Source organism: Pteropus alecto, unplaced genomic scaffold (genome assembly GCF_000325575.1).
Source record: "Pteropus alecto unplaced genomic scaffold, ASM32557v1 scaffold5, whole genome shotgun sequence".
NCBI classification, from domain to species: Eukaryota; Metazoa; Chordata; class Mammalia; order Chiroptera; family Pteropodidae; genus Pteropus; species Pteropus alecto.
Window position 1 is genome coordinate 11,143,124 of NW_006441953.1, and position 22,208 is coordinate 11,165,331.

The following is a 22,208-nucleotide window of genomic DNA, read 5'->3' on the forward strand; positions in this document are numbered from 1 at the left end:
CTAGTTTCTTTTGTTTCAGCATATAAACTTGCCTAAGTCTGTCCTGTTATAACAACACCAGCTTTCTGAAGACTTACCATTCCCTTCGATGTATTGTTCTCTGTCCCTTTTTTCTTTCATAGACAGCTACTTTCAAGAGCGGTAGTCTGCACAGGTTTTCAAGAGTAGTAGTCTGCACAGCTTTTCTTCATTTCTTTAACTTACTAGTTTTTCTTCAGCCTCCTATAATAAGACTTTTTTTCTCTTTATTCCAGTAAAAATATTTTTTACCACATTTACCAGTGTATTTTACCTCTAAATTTCTGTGTGGTCAGTTCCTCTCTGTTGCTTTCCCTGCAGTATTCAACACTTTTGACCAATCTGTCTCTGTATGACTTCCCAGCCTCCGTCAACTCCCAGGACACCATTTCCCCTAGATGTGCTCTTACTACTGTGGTCATCCTTTTTCAGATTACTTTTCCTCTGCCTGTTTCTAAAATACGTGTGTTCCCTTGGATTACAGCCTTAGCTCTCTGTTGTTCCTGAATGATGATATTTATTATTTAAATTCAGCACTCATTTTTAAGCAGATGATTCTCATTCTTTTGGAAACCACACTCTTATATCCACCTACTAGAATCCTCACATGGATTTGCCCAAGATACCTCAAAAATAACATGTTAAAAATGGAGCTCCCATTGCTGTCAAACTCATATCATAAAACTACACATTATTCTATATTCCAAATGTTGGTCAGAAGCAATACTGTCTACTCCACATTCAAGCCTGAAATCTGAGAGACCTTCTTGACCCTTCCCCTTTCCTTAAAGCCTACCAAGTCTCAGTTTTATTTTATCAGTACCTATAAATGTGTTCTCCATTATGTTTCTCTTCCTGTTGTCTCAACTTAGATTTTCTCATTTCTTGTCTAGGCTGCATGCTTCTGAGTTTGACCTGTTTCCCTTAGGCAGTTTTTATGAATGCAAACCTGTGCACACGCCTACCTCGGGAATTCTGGGGTTTTGTGCTCTGAGTAGCTTTCATCTCAAAGAAAGGAAGAAAGGAACCTCTTACCTACCGTAGAGAAAGGAATGAGCTTTCATGCTTATAAGGCAAAAGGTCCTTATGATTGAGGATAATGTCTTGTATACCTTTTTTCCTTCAGCTTGGAAAGAAAGCATCTGACATAGGCCTGGGTGCCCAGTCATGACAGAATGGTGACTCATATAGCAGAATTGAATAGATGGTAATAGAATGCTAGGCTGTTACTCTCTTCTACACATAAAATAGTAGAATAAAGAATTCAGTTCAGATTTTTAAGTACATATTTATTAGAGTTGTAGCTAGTTTTTTTTTTTTTCAGGGTAAAGAGATAATATTGTATTAACATATATGTAATTTACATAGACCCACTGTAAAATGTTTTGAGTTACTACAATTTCTAGTTAATCACCAAATGATGAAAAAAATATCTACCTGTATTTACATACATACATACACAAACATGCACACATATACACATGCATACACACCTTTAAAAGTACAGTTTTATACCAGTACGGGGTGGTGATAAAGGTGTGGTCACTGTTATCATCATTACAGTTGGTTATGATTTCTGTATAATTACCACCACTACTCTTGCGTGGAAATTATATATTGGTGCGTCTTAATTTGAAAAGATATATGAAGACACACATCCATGTACATATACATACCCACTTTTTTTTAAAAGATAAAATACATTTACGTACGAATTAAAATAGAAATGCAATTGTTTTTTGACTTTAGGACAACACAGATCTTTAGGACCAAAAGATTCCAAGGTTAGAAGTCTAAAAATGGATGCCAGCATTTGGAGCAATGAACTCATCGAGGTAAGTCGGATTTAACTGTGGCATGATTAGCAGAGATGAGGGAGGATGTGTGCAGTGGGCAGCATGGCTTACTTCAGGAGTTCTCTGATAATGTTCTCACCACAGTATAAAAATGACTGATAGCCTGTTTGGTAAGTAGCAACTTTCTATGTTAACTTTCAGAATGCTTCCTAAATGAGATAGTTACTTTAAAAATAAAAAGTACAAGAAGCTTAATGGTAATAACTACTTTTAAAGGCTTGGCAGCTTTTTCATTAAGCCAGAATTTACTTTCTTTTTAACCCAGCATGGATAAAATATTAGAAAAGTGATGAAAACATTGGGCAAAATTTACCATTCTTTATCTTGGCCATGCTCTGTTATTAACTGTGATCATGTCTAACTTGCTGTCTCCAGATTCTATTTTCTGCTGGGGCTGCAGCACCACGTTCAACCACATTAGCCCACCTACTCAGCCATTTTAAATGAATCTGTCTCAACGTGAGCTTCAAAAAATAATAATGCTTTTGCTGTAATTTGTGTGGCTTGCAATTTCTTTCCTTGGTAACCTTTTACAATTATTAAGAGCAGCTAGACTGTATTTAAAATAGAAATAGTATCTGCTTTCACACTCCATCTTCCTGAGAGGGTTGGCTATTTCTTGTGTTTTTGCATATTTTATACTGGTATGTTTTAATTTGTAGTGTGAGTCAGTTTTCTGCATATTTAAATACACTTTAGGAACTGATATGTTTTATAATTTTTTGATAATTCAGCTTTTTATTGTTATTGGAAACAAAAGAGCAAATGACTTTTGGGCGGGTAATCTTCAAAAAGATGAAGAATTACACATGGAATCACCAGTCGAAAAGCGAAAAACCTTTATCACGCAGAAGTACAAAGAAGGAAGATTCAGGAAAACCCTTTTGGCGTCTCTCACCAAAGAAGAATTAAATAAGGTATCCAATAAAACAGCATGATAGACATGAATTTTAATGTTTTTTTAAATATGTGCCAAGGATTTTGAAAAGTAAAAAAAAAAAATTTACTATTTGTTGAAATTATTATTTTATTTCCTTTTGTGAGATTGTTCCAGAGGTTTTCTCGTTGTTTCACTTAAGGATTTGTTATTAGTAGCAGATAAACTCTTTATCCATAACTGAAGTTTCCAGCTAAGTCAGGCATACCCCAGTATTTTTTTTTTTTATTTTATTATTAATATTGCAAGTGCATAGTGCACTGGTTGGACATTCACATAGTTTATGAAACGATCCCCCCAATTACTCCATCACCCCTCTGGCTGACCACTTAGCCATTGCGTTACTGCTGAATGCATCAACAGCTTTTTCTGTTTTAGGGAGAGGATACTGAGTATAGCTTCAGCTCGTACGTTGCTGACTTGGTCTTACCAAAATTAACATCATTTACTCAATTTATTGTCAAGCAATGGTTTATTTAGTGCTATTCATTTGAACTATCATTTGCCTTAGGCTGAGCGATTCTAGGTCTTTTTGTGACCATTTTATGCTGTCCATTTGGTTTTCATCCTTTTGGCAAAGGATTTGTTAAACATTCTTCCCCCTTGTTTAAATTGCTCCTTCAGTTTATTGTGTGTCAGGAGGCTCTCCTGTGTATAGATATGTAAAACATATACTTTTGTATGCTTATAGTTTTTATGATTAAAGAATATATTGTTTCATGGTTCTCAATTCTTTAATATGCATTTTGTGGCAATACTTATTAGATAAGGATCCCCAGGTAAGTAGCATTATATGGAACATTTTGGAAAATCAGTAAATCAAGACCTTTTTCATACTTCTCTAGACATTGTAAGAGTTATACAATTGATTTACATTTTTCTTCTATTCGTTTAGTTCCGGTAAACTAAGTTTTTCTTCTTTGTATGTCTTTGGTATTTGTAAAGTGAGGCCACCAGTTGATTTTAAAGCAGTGGCACACAAGTTCAGAATTCAGAATGGGTACCTAAGGTAGGGTACCTCAGGGATATTGGATGGGTCTGGGGGAACCTTATATTTATATAGGTTATTATTAAGACATTTAATTTTGTTTATATAGGTAATTAAGACATTTGTTTTCATGAGTGGTAATTATATTACTAAAATAATTGACCAATTATATCACACATGTATGGAATAATGATAAACAGAGTATCATAAACCAAGAGTTATAATTAATCTGATTCTGTGTATCAGAAGTCTATAATAAATAAATATATAAATATTAAGTTGTGGATTTTGGGAAGTAATTGATGAGATTGGAGAACCAGGGCATATCTTCCTCCAATGGTTTCTCTCTTTTTGATGGTGATGGGAATCTTGTCAGTGAATAAATTAACTGATGTCCTCAAGTGAGGTCTTGTCTGCGACACCACACAGTTCCAATGAGCTAAGATGTTGTGCAGGTTTTACATTAGTTACTAGCTATTGCATTTTTCCTAAGAGTATTGCAGGGATGTCTATGAGAATTTACTTCCATAATAGGTTTCTTATAAAGGTACTCTTAATGTTAGTGAATAGTTAAAAACATTTTTTTTATTTTCTTGAATAGATTTTTTTAAATTAAGTTATAATTTACATATAATATTATATAAGTTTAAGGTGTTCATCTGTTAATTTGATATGTTCTGTGTTGCAATATAATTGCCACCATAGCTTTAGCTAACACCTTTATCACATCACATAATTATCACTTCTTTTTAGTGGTGAGAACATTTCAGATCTAGTATCTTGACAATTTGACGTATATAATACAGTATTATTGACAATAATCACTATGTTGTACATTAGATCTCCAGAACTTATTGACTTTCTATTTGCAAGTTTTTACCCTTAAACATCTTTCCAACTCTCCCACCCCCCAGCTCCTGGTAACCACCATTCTACTCTCTGTTTCTCTGCATTTGCTTTTTCAGATTCCACATATAAGTCCTATCATGCAATGTTTGTCTTTCTGTCTGGCTTCTTTCACTAAGCATAATACCCTTAGGACCATCCGTGTTGTCACAAATAGAATTTCCTTCTATCTCATAGAATACTATTTGTGTGTGTGCGTGTGTGTGTGTGTGTATAGACACACCACATCTTTATCCATTTGTTGATGAATACTTAGGTTGTTTCTACATCCTGGCCACTGTGAATAATAATGCTGCAATGAACATGAGAGTGCAAATATCTTTTCAATATCCTGTTTTCTTTTGTATATGTACCCAGAAGTGGGATTGCTGTATTATATGATAGATGAATTTTTAATTTTTTGAGGACTCTGTATATTGTTTTCCAGCATGGCTCAACCAGTTCATATTCTCACCAACAGTGCACAAGGGTTCCCTTTTCTTTGCATCCTTGCTGACACTTGTTATCTCCTGTCTTCTTGAATATAGCCATTCTAACAGGTGTGATTGCTTTTTTTAAAAATTGAATTGTATGTGTTCTTTATATATTTTAGATATTAACCTCTTATCCAATATATGGTTTGCAAATGTTTTCTCCCTTTTCATTCTGTTGATTGTTTTTGCTATGCAAGAGCTTTTTAGTTTGATACAGTCCCACTTACTGATTTTTGTTTTTATTGCTTATATTTTTGGTATCATATCCAAAAATTCATTGCCAAGGCTGATGTCAAGGAGATTACCACCTGTTGTCTTCTAGGAGTTTTACAACATTAGATTTTATGTTTAAGTTTTAATACATTGTGAGTTAATTTTTCTAAGTAGTGTATGATAGGGGTCCGTTTTCATTTTTCTGCATGTAATTATCCGGTTTCCCAACTTCATTTGTTGAAGAGACTATCCGTTCCCCACTGAGTGTTCTTGGTAAATAGATATTTATTGCACACTTAACAATTGCTGAGTTCTCTTTTAGGTACTGGGGATACAATTGTAGTAAAAAGCAGACCCGTTTCTTAATTCATGAGAGTGATCTTCAATAGAGGAGACTGACCATAAACATGAAATTAAGTAAATACACCATAGAAAATACAGAGCACTGTGAAGGAAAAGAATTGTTTAATGAGAGAGAGAATAAGAGGAGATACGTATGATTAGATTGGGAGGGCAGTCAAAGGCTACTACAGTGGAAGGGACATCAGCTGTTACATTTTCCAACACTCATATTGCAGGTATGGAAAAGCTAAGACCTAGAGATGAGAAAGGATGGTCCAAGATCACCTAACAAATTATTACAAAGTCAAGTACGAGAATTCAGGCTTCTTGTTTCTGAAGTAAAGGAAATTCTGGAGGTCAACTTTACCATGGTAGAAAAGATAAGTGCTTTTTAAAATAATAGACCCTCCAGGCTGGGACTGTGAATGCATCCTGAGTCTCCTTGGCTGTACACTGAGCTGTCTGTCCATTGAGATACCTAAAGAGTGATTATCCTGAAGTTGCATTACAGAGGGCAGATTATCGAGTGATCCATGCAGATGTACCATGTCAGGAAGGATTGAAATGGTGAACCCGAGGCAAAAGAGTTAGAAGGAATCAGGGTGCCCAGATCAGAGTGTTCGGAAGCAAATGGGAAGCCGATCAAGTGAGGAAGCAGGAAGAAAGGATGAGAAGAGATGTGAAGGCAGCTTATTACTTCAAGAAAAAAGAAATCAATTCTAGTGTTGTACAATGATGATGCAGAACATGTCAGTAATGTTTTATTGTGTCTGCTTATTGTTGTTCCTCCCCACATGCCCCTCCCCCAAGAGGAAAGCTCTGAATTGTACAATGATGATGCAGAACATAAGTCAGTAATGTTTTATTGTGTCTGCTTATTGTTCTTCCTGCCCACATGCCCCTCCCCCAAGAGGAAAGCTCTGAATCTGTACTCATGTTTCAAATTACCAAAGCACAACAATAATTTAAAGATTCTACAGATCCTGATGAGGCTGGAAGATACATATATACAATGTTCATATGACAAAACATTTAGTGGATACTTAATTATTACGTTTGAAATATTTAGAGTTTTCTGAGCATCAGTCATTATAGTATGTAAACATAAAGAATGTCTTACAAACAAATCCGATGGATTGGAAGGTGGAGAATACTGCTGCAACAAAACAATGAACTGAGTCTCAGAAGTCTTAGGTTAAATTTAAACTCATACTGAGCAGGCCTATTGCTTGATTCAGGGTATCCTTATTATTAGATTTCTTAGTTAAAAAGTAATATAAACTTCACCTCATAAATGAATTGTCAGACTTTCGGTCATTTTAATAGCTAGAATTGTATTTTCTTCCCTTAAAAGATATATTTTATTTTAATGACCAGGCTCTGTGTGCTGCTGTAGTGAAACCAGATGTTCTGGAGACAATGGCTTTGCTGTTCAGTGGAGCAGATGTCATGTGTGCAACTGGAGACCCTGTGCACAGCACCCCCTACCTGCTGGCCAAGAAGGCGGGGCAGAGCCTGCAAATGGAATTTCTCTATCATAACAAATTCTCAGGTCGGTCCCTATCCCTTCATCTGTGTGGTTTCTTCTGATGTATCCCTGAATAGATTGAAGCACAAATCTGTTTATTTCTCAAATAAAGCTACCAGAATGCAGAAAAATGTAATTATCAAAATGGTAGAAGATGCTTAAGACTATGTTTTATTTCATTTTAAGGAAAAGTTTAGAAGATAAGTCTTTTATGTTTCTTTAATCTTATAAATGGAAGATTAAAACAGTTAATCCCACATAATCATTTGCACCCAAATTAAATCTGATATGCCAGTATGAATAATAAACACAACTTAAGTGCTTATTTTGCAAGTTTTATGCAAAATAAATATCTTTGTACGTTTTTATCTGTGGTATATTTTAAGTACTTTTCCTACTAGCTTAAAACACTCTGACATATTCATAAGCAAAGGAAAATTGTTTACATTTTAGATTTCAAAGGCATTATTTCTATAATTTTCCTAGATTTCCCTCAACATGACGTTCATTTTGAAGGTGGATTAAGTCAAGAGTCCTCCCAGTCCACGTTCCTCTGTGACTTTTTGTATCTGTCTCCTGCTGCTGCTTCTAAACTCTCTTCAGAGAAAAAACTGCTTGAAGGTATCTTTTCTGCTCCTTTTAGATTTTATCTGATAAAACTTTATTTCATTATCAAAACAGGTTGAAATTTTGATATTTTTTTTTTCCTTAAAATGTTAGATTTGCTCTTGTAGTAGAGAAATAGAATTTTCGAGGATTTGTAAGTGCTCCCAGGCGCTGATAATATTTTATGAACTGCAGCAGGCATTTACCACTGGGTCGGCATGCTGATTGAATTCTCAGCAGAATGCACTGATGTCTGCCTTAGGGCCAGCCAGTTCTGTTTGTCGAGGTGGGGGTAATTCCAAAGACATGTGAAACTCAGCCCCTTCCCTTAGGGACAATCACCCTGACTGGGGAGATAATATGGATAAATGTTAACACATAGGAAGAATTGATAAGGTTTCAGTACATATGCTATCAGCATACTAAGCAATATCAAGTAATTCAGTTTGTTCTGATTGGGTGGGGGAGAGTATGTAAGTAAAATAAAGCTTGATCATAGTTTCCAAATAATGATAGGAATTCATTTGATTTAACAACCTATTCTAGGTTTGGGGAATTATCGTAGCAGAGTCCCAGCAGGCATTTATCCATCCTGGTGTCAGACGTGTGCTGGCATTAGGAACACAAGAATGAGTAAGACACAGGCCTCAGGCTCATGTTACATGTAGTCGAACTAATTTTAGAAATACAGGCAAGAAAATACAAGATCTGTCTAACTGCAACAAGGAGAATTTGAGAGAGATTAAGCTTTACAGGCCAACCGATGGTAGGCATTCGGAGAGTAAAGAGCCTAGTATTAGTTTCCTAGGTGGTATAACCCAGCTCTGTTACCCGATCAAAGGAACAGTAGGATGGAAAACTCATGGGTGTTAATCCTGATCCTTGTGCCTTTGAAGTGATTATTTCTATATAAATGCTTTATTTCCAAAAAAATAAAATTATATCCTTAGGCAGAATTATATTGGGATTAACTGTGCTTTATTACACTTTTCTGAAAACAGTAGCTATCCTTTAGCAAGCATGTACTATGTGAAGGACATTACTTTAGGTACTTTACTTTCATTAAAAACTCTGCAAGATAGTTGTATTATGCTGATTTTCACATGAAAAATGGAGGAGCTCAGCATGAAGCAGAGTTTTACATCTGAGTTTTGTTATAATTGTTATTGTAACATTTTGGCCTTCGTTGAAGAGTGATGGCTGGCCGACACTCAGATGGGAGAACATTTTTATTCTTTGAATTTAGATGTTTTTGGTACTTTCAGTCATTGTTTTTTAATGTCTTCCTTGACTCAACCAATAATAAATGACAAATTTTTCAGAGTTTTTCTCCTCATCAGTGTTTAACCATTAAGTAGTGAAAAGTTGACTGATCAGAAGGGAGAAAGTACCTGAATAATCTGTGAATTGACTGTAGCATTTATTAAAATAATTGAATAGTACAACAATTAATGTCCTTACAAATAAGTTTACAAGTTTTCTAGAATATTTCTTCTAAATAATTGGAGATCTTAGACCCACTCTTCAAACCACTTATACAAAGATGAAATAGGGAATGTGAAATATAAAATTTTCTTCCTAAAGCTTTTCAATATATCCTAAGTACCCTGCAGGCTAAAAATAAGCTTTTATTCGTTTTTTGACAATTACACTACTTATAGACTGACTTGTTTGTTTTACTGTTTTCTCGAAATAGATTATTTTTTAATCACTTGAGGATTGAATTGATGTTTGAAACTTGTAACTAAATTATTGTTTTCTTTTATTTTTTATAAATTAACTAGATATTTTCTAATAAATTTATTTCAATAAACAGAAACTGGTATATTCTCTGTCATTTAGTTAGGCGTGTTTTCTCATTTTGGAACACTCCGTTTTAAGTAGTATGAAATTGAACTTTTGTACATTGGTTACGTAGCACAGAGAAAATATTTTATTGGAAAATCATTTCCTGGCAAGGTATTCTTTGATGGTCTTCATTTCTTCTATCCAATTTGTTTCAAACTCAGAATAGATTATGAATCAGTTGACTACTGTCCCTCTCACTAGCATCATCCTAGCCACAATCATGTCCTGCCTGCACTATAAATACTCCCCTTATTTGTCTGATGTTATCTTCCTTAGCATCCCTCCATACCATTCTCCAAAAAGCAGACTAAACAATCATGAAAAATGTAAATTAGATCATATAATTCCATTGTTCAAGTACATTTAGTAGCTTCTCATTCCAGAATATTGTCCTATTCCTTATTATGACCTTAAAAGACCTTTTCATATCTTCTCCCTTTCATCTCACATTCTTTCTTCCTATGCTACACTGATTTCCTGCCTGTTCCTACATCATGCCCATGTTCTGCCTCTTCTGGGCCTTTGCGATTGCTGTTCACTCTGCAGAGAGGTCTCTTCCCCCATTCTAGCTCCTTCTCATCTTCCAGGGATCATCAGTTCAGTGCTGGCTAGTAAGACCTCTTCCATACTTTGCTAGCATGTTTTTCCACTGCTAGTTCTTTTTCATAGTCTGCAGCTCATTTCCTTTGTAGCACTTAGCACCTGAAGATAATCCTTCTTTCATTGATTTCTCTTTTCCTCTAGAGTTAAAATTCAGTGAAGCATCAACATTTTTTGCTTTTTCAGGATTGTCAAATCTGCGGGGCCTAAAACAATGTTGATACATAGTAGTCACATGATAACTAATTGTTGAATGAATGACCATTACTCTAAATATGTTACTACCAGTGTACAAGTGGAAGTGACTTGTTAATATTTTGTTTTTCACCTGTGTATAAAAATATATGATTGCTGGCACAAAACATTTTGCTCAGAAAGAGCCTACTTCAAAATGAAAATGAGAAACTACCAAGAAGCCTAAAGTTCTAGGTATTTTGCTCTTTCTCGTTCTCTCTCTCTCTCTCTCTCTTTTTTTTTCCTTCCTCAAGATTCTGTAGTGGTATACTCTGAGCACTAGCTTTATGAAAACGATGAATTATTTGGAAAGATTTAGAGATTCAAGTGTGGTTGTCACCTTTGCCTCTGAATGGTGAGCACCTAGATTGCACTACTCCATTAGTGCTTGTCAGGATGCCATAGAGCAAAATGATTAAAAACCAAGAAAATAGTTGGGGAATAAAATGCATGCAGTCCTTCAGTTACAAAGGCTTCACATTGTCAGTTTAGGTTTTGAGGATTTGAAGTTCTTCTGGCCTCTGGTTATGAAGACTGATCTGTATTTTCCTTTTTCTTCTCAATTTAGTGTTCATGAAAAGAAAGATTGATAGCTCTTGTTAAACCTAAGTATAGAGTTGAATAATAGCATCTTGGTTTTGTTTTCTGTTTTTTCCCCTCAACTGTATTTTTTTTCCCTTAACATCTTATTGTGATTTGTTGACACAGATGTTTGGTTTTTTAAAAAGAAAGTGTTTTATAAGGTTACTGGAAACTTTGTATATCTGTTTATATTTCATTTCGTAGATTAGCATTGAGGAATTCTGAAGATTTCTTGTTCTATAAATGCCTAGCTTGTATAGTTTTAAAATTTATTTTAAATGAAAAGGATTCCCAGTGTGTATTCCTATTTTCAGTGGATGCTGAATACCATCTTTTTAGGAAATTCATCAGGAAAAATGTCACGGTTTCTAAAAATAAAGATCCAACTTAACTATATCAGATTTAGTGTGCACATATGTATTAGTAGGTATGGCCTCTGCTCTAACCTAATACATTTTAAAAATGGACATACATGCTACAAGTGTATATCAGGCACAGGGGTAGTATGTGTAGTGGTTAAGAGGGTAGCTTCCCAAACTGACTGCTTGGGTTCTGACTCCAGCTCTGATGCTAAGTGTGATTTTAGGGAAAACTGATTAACCCTTTTGTGCCTGTGGAGAGGATACAAGGAAGGGGTGTATAGTAATAGAATTGACCTAATAAGGTTATTTGAAGGATTCATGAGTTAATGTATATAAAATGTGTAGAAGAATGCAAAGCACATAAATATGATGATGGTAAAGAGAAGGAGCAGCAGAGAGGCTATTTGCATACATAGCTACTTCTGGTTTCCAGTTAGCCTTTGAGTTTAGGTACATCCTACAGGCTGTACCTGCCAACCATGGTACCCAACTATAGTATCCATATTACATCATAGTTGAATTTCAAAGGTCACTTCTGGAGTCCTTTACATGGACTTAAGTAAATTCCAGCAGTGTTCGTCTTCCCTGATCTAAACATTAAGGTTGAGTAGAAGGAATGAACAACTCCTCCAGCCAGTCCAGCTACCATGCACATGAGCTCTTATCTAATAAACAGCTTGCATTCTGAGGGTTACCCATTGACAGTGGCCCCAATTTTGTTTCTGGTGGATGTCTTCTGATAACTGATTGACAGTGTCATGGATGGTATTGACATTTCTCAAGGTCAAAGTCAAGAGCATATCTGAATTGCCCTAAGCCGACCAATACAATCCAACATAATTCTGTTAAAGCTTTTCATTGCTTCTCAAATGAATAAGAATGTCGAGATTTCCTATCACAGCTTTGTTATTACAGATCCTCAAAGGTAATATCTGTATCTCCCTTGTCTGACCTCTGGCCCATTTTCACTTATAAAAATGAAGCTAATAAAGTGTTATAGTGACGATAATGTTATAGGACTGAATCTCCTACACTCATGTTTCTAACTTAAAATGAGTTTGTACTCACCTTTTTAAAGAGATCTGTCATTTATTTCCCATTAGAATTTACATGATTAGATTCTGCATTTACATTCATTTTATGCATCGTGTATTTGGCACTTTTTGTTTAAAACCTTCCAATGGCTCCCACTTCTCTACTGAGAAAGGTACAAACTCCTGAACACCTGTCATGTGAGACTCCCGGGGCCTGGCCTCTGCTGTGAGCCTGCAGTCCTGTTTCCCATTTCCTAGCTTTATGTGTAATCTGAGTCTCTGTCCAAATAGATTTTTGGCAGTTTCCCCTTTCTATGACTTTCCTCACACTGTTTTTTCCCAGAATTATGGAATGATTGCAGCTCAGAATGCATTTTTTTTGCTACTTTAGAAACATGCCTTTTCAGTCATAAACGACTATTCCAGAAGCTGTGTTTTTCTGTGAATTTTTTTTTTTTAATCATGTCAGTCCGAGAGTGCCTTCTCTCCATGAATGATTCTCACCCGAAAGGTACCACCTTATAGTTGTTATGGTTGTTATTTCAAATACAGCTCCTCCAAGATTTGATTGTAAACTGTCTGAGGACAGAGTGGAATTCCTAATCCGTGCCAGTGATTAGCTATATACTGATAAATGTTATTTTTTGCTTTATTCTTTATGAGGATTTTTTTAGCTATGTGAATACATTGTTTTGAAATCATTTCATAATTCTAATTGATTAGTATTTGGACTTTTCTTTTTCTTGTATTTTAGGAATCTGCGGTAAATAGTCATTTAAAAATAATGGTCTTTCATGATTTTCTTGTCACGTGCGAGTTATACACTGTGATTCAGGATTTGAAAACCCTGGAACAGTATGTCACCTTCCAGTGGGAGTTGATTGGGTCTCAGTTAGCTTTCTTTTCCAGTACCCATAAAGAAATTATTTGTGTTGTTTTCTTCTGCTAGTTATGCTTCAGCTTTTCACTTGACAATAAGTTTCTCCAAATATTAGTGATCTTGCGACTCTTACAGTTTCTACCTTTTCAGTGTTTCTGCCCATGATGGTTTTTGAAGCTAAACATACTGTTTTCTTTTCTTCTACTTCTCACCACTACCTTACCTGTAATACAAAGGAATTTAATTAGTAACTTCATATATATTTCTTTTAACTTTTAATTTTCAATTATTTTAACATAATTTCAGATTTGCAAGTATAGTACAAACAATTCCTATGTACCCCTCATCCAGACATCCCAAACATCAACATTGTCATATATATGTATTATACACATACGTATATGTGTATATATACATGTGTATGTGTATTTTCAGAATTACTTTAGTAAGTTGCAGACTTGATACCTATTTGCCCCTTAATATCTCAGGCTGTATTTCTTAAAAATAAGGACATTCCCTGAAATAACTACAGGGTAGTGATCAAAATTAGGAAATTATCTGATCTACAGACTTTATTCATTATATCCATATCTATAGACCTTCTTTATTAGCCTTAATGTCTGTAGATATAATGTATATTTTAAATGCAACATTGAGGGTTACTTACATAATTCTGGGCAGTAACTTAATAATTTGAGAGTTTGTACAATCTCTAGAGTCCATAAATTGATGACGAGGTGATAATTTAAAAAATAATTTATCTAGGAAAACTGAAAACTTCAAATAATTTTTCCTTCCTAGCATTACTTTTTTGAAACATTTGAATTTATTATTTTCTTCTCACTTATTCAAAGAATTATTTGGGAAATTGAACTTTGAATTACATCATTAAAACCTATAAAAAATAACATCTTTCACAATTTAATTTTCGCAAGTTAGTGTCTTTCAATAGGAAATATATGGGATTTTTTTGTTGCTTTAATTAGGAAGGCTCATTGTTTTAGTTTTTTTAAAGTGGGAATTAAAAAGGAATGATGAAGAGTAATAACAAAATTTGGCAATACAAAGGCAGATTATATAAAACAATTGAGTCTGGTTGTCATTCATCCATTTTGTTTGAACTCTGCATATTTTTAGTGCCTATGGTTTAGTCAGGAAGTACACTAAATGCAAGGAGTACTTTCAGAATGCATAATAATATAAAACCCACCAGAAGATTTAAGTGCTAAATACTTTATATTTCCACATAATTTTCAGAATTCAGTAGGAGTAAAACAAGCCTGAACAGACCCATGTCTGAAACGATGCCTTCTTTCCAGGCCTACTTGTCTTCCTTTAGATTCCATTTTAGCAAATAAGCATTGCATCTTTTTAGAAACTACGCCAAATTTTATTTTCAAAATTAAAAGAGATAAAGCATAGACAAACTTTAGGAAATAGTTCCTGACATCCATTGTTAAGTACCCAATTAAATTTTAGCAGTTAATAACTTCTTGCTCACACTTCCTGAGATACTAGCCTCTCCAAGACTTTCTGGAACTTTGTAGAACATTGCTCACTTTTTGTTGACTTAATTTTCATGACGGAAGGTACCAGCTTTTGCCTCTCAGACAGATCAGTTACTTTCTGTGTCCTGCAGGTCTCTTCAGTCCTTCTTGTGCTTTTAAGTTTATACCTCTATTCATTCACTGTCATTCTTTCGGAGTTCTGGGAGGGACTGGAGATGCATGCATGGAGCCTCCTCCTACTCTTAAAAGTAACTCCATTTGATTCTCCTATTGATTCTTTTACACATTTCCTTATCTTTACATTTCTCTTCAAGTTAGCAACCTCATCTGAGCCATCTCTGTAACTACTAACTTTACTTTCTAATTTATGAAAATAATTTGAACAGATTTTCTCTAAACAATGTGATGCTTCTTGAGGACAGAAAATACAGTCCTTGTTCTCAAGTAGCTTAAAGCAATGATAAGTAGATAAATCTAAATTGTTATATTGTTCAAATATTGTGGTTGTATTTAAAAATAGTATTTTAAATTCTTATATTGAATGAAAATTATTAGATCATATAAAAATGGTAATATGTATTTAAATAACCACATGTAAATCACTTTTCTCTGTGTTTCACATGCATTGCATCATTTGATTACCACTATAATCTTATGAGTTATATGTTTCATATCCTAATTTTATAGATGGTGAACCTGGGCACAGAATAATTCAGCTTCTTTTCAGTGGTACCCAGTTAGGTGTCATTATTAGAACCCAGAGTCTTTGACTTCCAATTCTACCTTTTTTGGGTCCACATAGTGGTAATTATGCGGCAGGAAGATACTTAACTTGGCCTGGTGAGAGGGATAGAGGGTTGAAGAAGATTCCCGGGAGAGGTTGTGCCTAAGCCCAGTCTTGGAGAAATTGGGTTAACTGAGTGGGATGCCATTATAGTTAAATAATCTTCTTACCTCAAGATCTAATTGTATCTTTCCAATTCTTACCTTTATTCCCTTCTGTTTCTGAGAAAGAAAATGTTCATTCTCAGTTCATTTCAGTACATGTTTTTTGTTTGTCAGTTGTCTTCCCATAGCTCATGCTTTCATTTTAGCTTATGATATCCTTTGGTTTATGACAAAGGATTGATCTATACTGACTGGTTCCACTTCTTCTCATTTAGTCAATATACTGCAACCTCGCTTCTTTCTCAGCACTTTCAGTAAAGTGGACAATTGCCTCCTTATTATGAAGACCAACTGACATCTTTTCAACCTTCGTTTTATTAAATCTCTGCTATATTTAAAATCGTTAATCATTCCTTTTTGAAATAGTCTACCCTTTTCTTTTTTACACACTGTCTCATTTGCTTCATTGCTTTCATGAACCCCTCTTCATCCATTACAGTTTTTTTTCCATTTATATATATATACATATATATATGTATTTTTTACATATAGTTGACAACTTATAATTTTAAGTTCACTAGGATTTTATTCTTGGATTTTTTACGTATAGTTGACAACTCCTTATAATTTTAAGTTCACTAGGATTTTATTCTTGGTTACTTTATATTCTTAATGGCTATTTACATCCTAAAGACTTTCTAGTTATTGAGACCTTTCCTTGCTCCAAGATGCAAATCCATAAGGTGACATGCGTAAAATATGTCTACTTGGATTTCCAAGATATTTCTCATTCACTGTTTCTAAAAGGGAACTCATATTACATTCATTGAAACTGTCTCTATTTCATTTTCTTTTAAATAAAAATGGGCATCACTGACAACTTTGTAATCAAAGCTAAAAATAGTACAACTGTAAATTAGTTCCTCATTACTCTCTGCGTCCAATCAGTATATGTTTATCTCCTTAGAACACAATGCATGTATGCATTTCTCTCTCTTCCTCCTCTCTGTCTCTCTCTCTCTCCTTTCTTATCCCTATTACCACTGTCCTGCTTTTGGCCATCTTCATCTCTTAGGTAGACTTTGTCAACAGTATCCTAGCTGGTTTTCTGCCTCTGGCCTCACTTTCTCAAATCCATTTTTCACAGTAAGCAGAGTGTGTGAAATGCAAATCTGATTGTCCTCTGCTGAAACCATTTTAATGGTTCACCATTAATTATAGAATCAACACTCAGCAAACTTAAAAGGCCAGATAGTAAACATTTTAAGCTTCATCGGTCAGATGGTCTGTGCTGCAACTCAGATCTACCTTTGTCATGGGAAAGCAGCCACAAACAATTCATAAATGAACGAATGTGGCTCTGTTTCAATAAAACTTTATTTACAAAAACAAGTAATGGTCTAGATTTGTCCTTGGGCTTGCAGGCTGTAGTGTGCTGACCCCTAACAAGATGAATTTAAGTCCCCTAACCAAGACATTAAGGGCAGTACAGTTGCTGACCCCTTCTTCCTTTGCATACATAAGTTCAGCCATGTTCTTACTTTTTACCCTACACTTTTTTTCTACCTAACTCTTTACAGACATCAATCTTTGCTGTTTCAGAGTTGTTTTGTAGCAGTCCTTTATGGCTCCGCTTGCTTTACTGGTCATCAATGTCATAGTTATTTTTGTCTTATATATTCCTTGCTACTAGACTGTAAAATTTTTAAGAGCAGAGTGTGACAACTTTATATCCCATGCAGCAATAGCAGTGTTCTTTACACAAAATAGGAAATTAATAAATTTATTTGAATCCTGTCATTTAAACCATGTATTTTTTAAAATTAGTGTTTGATATAGTTTAACTTATTATTTGTTTTGTTTTAAATTCTAAGAGACAAGTAAAAAATGGTGTGTTTTGGAAGGCGGCTTTTTGAGTTACTATGAAAATAACAAGTCTACCACACCTAATGGCACCATTAATATCAATGAAGTTATCTGCCTGGCTGTACACAAGGAGGACTTCTATTTAAACACTGGGTAAGTCTATCATTAAACAGGCAGAAGACGAAAAGTATTTTCTGATATTTATCATACTAGTATTTTCTGATATTTATCATACTAGGTAATAAGGGTTTTGTTATTTCAGGTCTTCAGTTGCTTATTGTAGAAAGATTGAATGATTTCTTGAAGCCTACTTATTTTGCCACTTCTGTAAGTTCCTTAGGGAATTCACTAAAAAGTTGGAAAATTAAAATATCATACTAGATAATATGAAAGGCTAGCATGTTTGCATCTAATTTTAAATAAATTTGTAGTATTTCATTCTTGAACATATCCTGTAATTTTTATGACTTATTTAAAAGGTGGACTAATGGCAAAGTTTATGCATTCATTTAATACATCATAGTTCAAATATATGACAAAGGAAAATATTCGATGATTTATTTATTTTAATGTAAACAAAATAGTATATTTAATAACATAGAAGTGCTAATTTTCTTAAAGATCTACTTTGACATTTTGTCTCAAAAAAGTTGCAATTAAAAGAGTAAGCATTATATTGACTCAGAACAGTTTAATGAGTGTCTATGAGGACTTAGAGCATCATTGCTGTGAAAGTTTCTTTTCACATTTTGTGTTGTAATTAATGAAAACATATAAATATTAAAATCTGCCAAAATCAATCATTTAGGAGCATAGTATTTAATAAAAGTTTATATAAGAAATGGAAGAGATTTGCAAAGCTTTGTTATTTACATAAAATTACATGGAACATATGATTATTACATAATGACCAATATATATGAGTCGAGATGACTTGCTTTCTAGTAAATCTAATATTTTATTCAAATAAAATTGATTTTTGGTTGGTTTGTTTCTATTTTAATTTTAACAGAACTTTTATTTTAAAAGAATTATCATTTTAACGTGTCTTACTGTGGAGTGTTAAAATAAATGCATTCTATGTATAAAACTCCATAATTAGTAAATAAAATAGAATTTAAAATAATATTAGTTTATGTCAGCATATAATCATATTTAAAAATAAAACATTCTTGATAGGATGTTACTGGTACAAGTTGGTGATTGGGAGAAAGCATCTATAGTGAGATGCAGTTAAAAAAATAATCGTTGTAGCCAGATTATCTGAATTATCTGAATTATCTTAAATAGCATATTATAGAGTTCAAATTCGATATGTAGGCACTGAAGAGTTATACAGATTTATATTTTGGGAAGGAAGCTGGATATAATGGTAAGGAAGAGATTGGAAGAAGAGAGGCTATAATTAACTGAAAGTTTCTAGAGGAAGATATAATTTAAAAACAGTGAATTGAGAGCATATTATGATTGATTTGATAAGATTAAATGCCTGACTGACTAAATGAAGAGCTGGTGCTAAGGGGAAGAATAATTAAACACCATGGTTTTGAGCTTGTTGATGAAGTAGATGTTCTTTTAAATTGGAACATGAAGGAGATTCAACAGGTTTGGGGGGAAGGAAAAAAAAAAAAGGAAGACGGAAGATGACTTTGATATAGGGTATTTTGAGGGTTTTTTGTTTTGTTTTGTTTTATTTTTTTAGGTAATGGTAACATACATACTTAGCATGTTCCAGGAATTAATTGAAACTGTGGAAGAGGAACCAAAGGAAGAATTCAGGACATGTGATGTTACTCTAATTTTACCTAGAGTAAGGAGATGGAATTTCAGAATAAGATGAGATGATGCAAGGAAACTTTGTGATGTAAGACAAGATGACAGCTGATTGGAGAATTTTTTGGACAATGTTTACTTTGAACAATTGGTCAGAGTAAATCAAAGAGTAGTGTGAGAGGGAAGAGAAGACCAAAGAAAGCCTTTTGACACATCATTGGTTAACTCAGGAGTGTCCAGGACATCAACAAAATCGTGCAGTAAAATAAGTACAATCAGAAGAATTTTCATTTTGTATGATCCAGTGTGTTCTATTTAACTCATTTGAATAAAGTACAAACCATCAACAAAAATATGATAGATTGATTTCACAGCATTATCCAATTTTCAAAATGAATTTAATTTAAAAACTTGACTTTTGTGTGATTTGTTTTCATAAGAGCCAGACATAACCAGTGATATCTTTTTATTCATGTGTGCCGTAGGCCCATCTTTACCTTTGAGATCTATTTGCCCTCAGAACGTGCGTTTTTATTTGGAGCTGAAACATCTCAAGCCCAAAGACAGTGGACAGAGGCGATAGCTAAGGTATTGAAATATTATTACCTTAAATCCAGAGAAGATTCTCAACTTGGGGTCCATGATTGAGCTTTATAGGTCCATAGAAATTTTATACAAGACTTTGGGAAGAAACCATACTTCATTAGGTTTTCAAAGGTTGTAATTGGAAGAGGTTATGATCTACCTTCCTAGAGATTTAAACGGAGAAGAAATTAATGTAGTACCTTGGAGAAATCATTCTTCAAATTAAGACCATGTTTTGATGATTAAGATTTTTTTTTTCAATATTATAAAGTCATTTCTTTGTATGTCTTTTCACAGGTAGATATCTTATTCATGGTATACAGAAAGGGGAAAGGGATAGATTCAATAAAAGATATAAATGGAGGCAAACATTTAAGGTTGACATTTTGAAAAATGCCATACATCAACAAAGAGAATGTCTTCCTATTTTAATTATGGATATCAAGAAAAATGGCTTAAGATGCCGTCATTTGAAAATGTACTGTTAGCTGTTCTAAGACTGATAGCAAGTTTAAATAGTTATTTGGAAATTTGGGTTACTTCTAAATCTTTAAAATAGAAAACAAAGATAATTTTTCCACCTTCCCTCATATCTGTATGTAGGGAAGAGATTTCCTATTTTCACTGTCTTTATTACTTTTCTGTATTTGTTTTAACAGCATTTTGTTCCCTTTGTTGCTGAAAACTTAACAGAAGCTGACTATGATTTGATTGGTCAACTCTACTACAAAGACTGTCATGCCCTGGATCAGTGGAAAAAAGGCTGGTTTGCTATGGACAAATCTAGTTTGCGTTTTTGCCTTCAAATGCAAGAAGTTCAGGAAGATAGAATGCACTTAAGAAGACTGCAAGAGCTAAGTAAGATTTTTTGTTTGTTTGTTTCACTTATATTTTGGACACAACTCTTTATCAAATATGGTAATGGTAGCTTTTACTCGAAATTATAATGGCTCACTTCCAAGCATATGACTAAGGAGTATTAGTAATTGTGTCTTTATGGGTATTTAGTAAAATGTTCTTAAGAAATATTTTAATGCTTTTATCTTCTCCCTCTAGCAATCAGTACAGTGGTTCAAAATGGGGAAAAAATTGATGTCTTGCTCTTGGTAGAAAAAGGGAGGTAAGTACATTTTTGCCTTTGACTCTGTATTGCAGTAACTCTAGGGTTATTATTTTGGTTACCTTCTTGTGGGAGAACCCATTATTTTATAGCCTGCTGGATATTTTCTGAAGTGTATGTGTGTGTATGTATGTGTGTACACTCTTCAGTAGAACCAGTACACCAATGAAGCTTGCATATTTTTATATTTGTTCTGACAAACTCAGTATGATGAATTATTGTAATTTCCTATAGAACTAGATCCCTCTAGGACATTCACATTTAAGTATTTGGAAGCACTTAGTAATTGTAAATATATAGGAGTATAAATAATATCCTGAATTATTTTTGCATGCCAGTCATGCATAGCTAAAATAAGATTTTTTGAATTTATTAACTTTTTCAATATATATGAATTATCTGCTGTGCATCAGGTACTGTAATAGCTATTGGGGATATAGTGATGAATAGAACAGACATGGTCCCTGCCCTCATGAAGCTTGTACACTAATGAAGGCAACAATATAAACAGAAAAAAATTAATATTGTGTCTATCAATTTTAAATGCTTGAAGAAAAAATGGAGCTAATGGAACAATATTCTGTAAAACAGAAACGGTGGTAAAGGAAGTATCTTTGATCTGAGATCTACATAAAGCGAAGAAGCAAACCATGAAGTAGTCTGGACAGTGTTCCAGGCTATAGTGTCAAGGATTTTTTAAAGACTCTAAGAGTGTATTGTACTTGGCATGTTCAGGGTCTTCAAGGAAGCTGCTATGGCTGGGGAGATTTGAATGAGTTAGAAAGTGGGAAGAAATGATTTCAGAGATATCCCTGGGCCAGATCATATAGGGCCCTTCTGCGTCATGATATGTAAAGATTTGAATTTTATTCTAAGCATGATGGGAAGGTGCTCAGTTTGAAAGCTCGGAAGTGGAATGGTCTGACTTATGTTTTTAAAGGACTACTCTGACTTCAGATGAATTGGCTCTTGGGAGACAAGGGTGAGTGTGCAGTTAGGATGCTGCTCTGGGTATTTTCCTTGCTGTTAACAAGAATGACTTTCACCAGTTAACCTGACTT

The 22,208-nt window shown here is 34.1% G+C and overlaps 1 protein-coding gene across 2 annotated transcripts in view; it reads left to right on the forward strand.

The window, feature by feature from the left end:
- ARAP2 (ArfGAP with RhoGAP domain, ankyrin repeat and PH domain 2) overlaps positions 1–22,208 on the forward strand; it is a 159,002-nt gene that overhangs the window by 64,706 nt on the left and 72,088 nt on the right. For both annotated transcript variants that reach the window (XM_006918943.2, XM_015595043.2), the window contains exons 12-19: positions 1,768–1,853; positions 2,609–2,791; positions 7,111–7,285; positions 7,748–7,882; positions 17,678–17,822; positions 19,928–20,030; positions 20,687–20,885; positions 21,084–21,147. In XM_006918943.2, the coding sequence (XP_006919005.1) occupies positions 1,768–1,853; positions 2,609–2,791; positions 7,111–7,285; positions 7,748–7,882; positions 17,678–17,822; positions 19,928–20,030; positions 20,687–20,885; positions 21,084–21,147 (1,090 nt within the window). The remainder of the gene's footprint in view (positions 1–1,767; positions 1,854–2,608; positions 2,792–7,110; positions 7,286–7,747; positions 7,883–17,677; positions 17,823–19,927; positions 20,031–20,686; positions 20,886–21,083; positions 21,148–22,208) is intronic.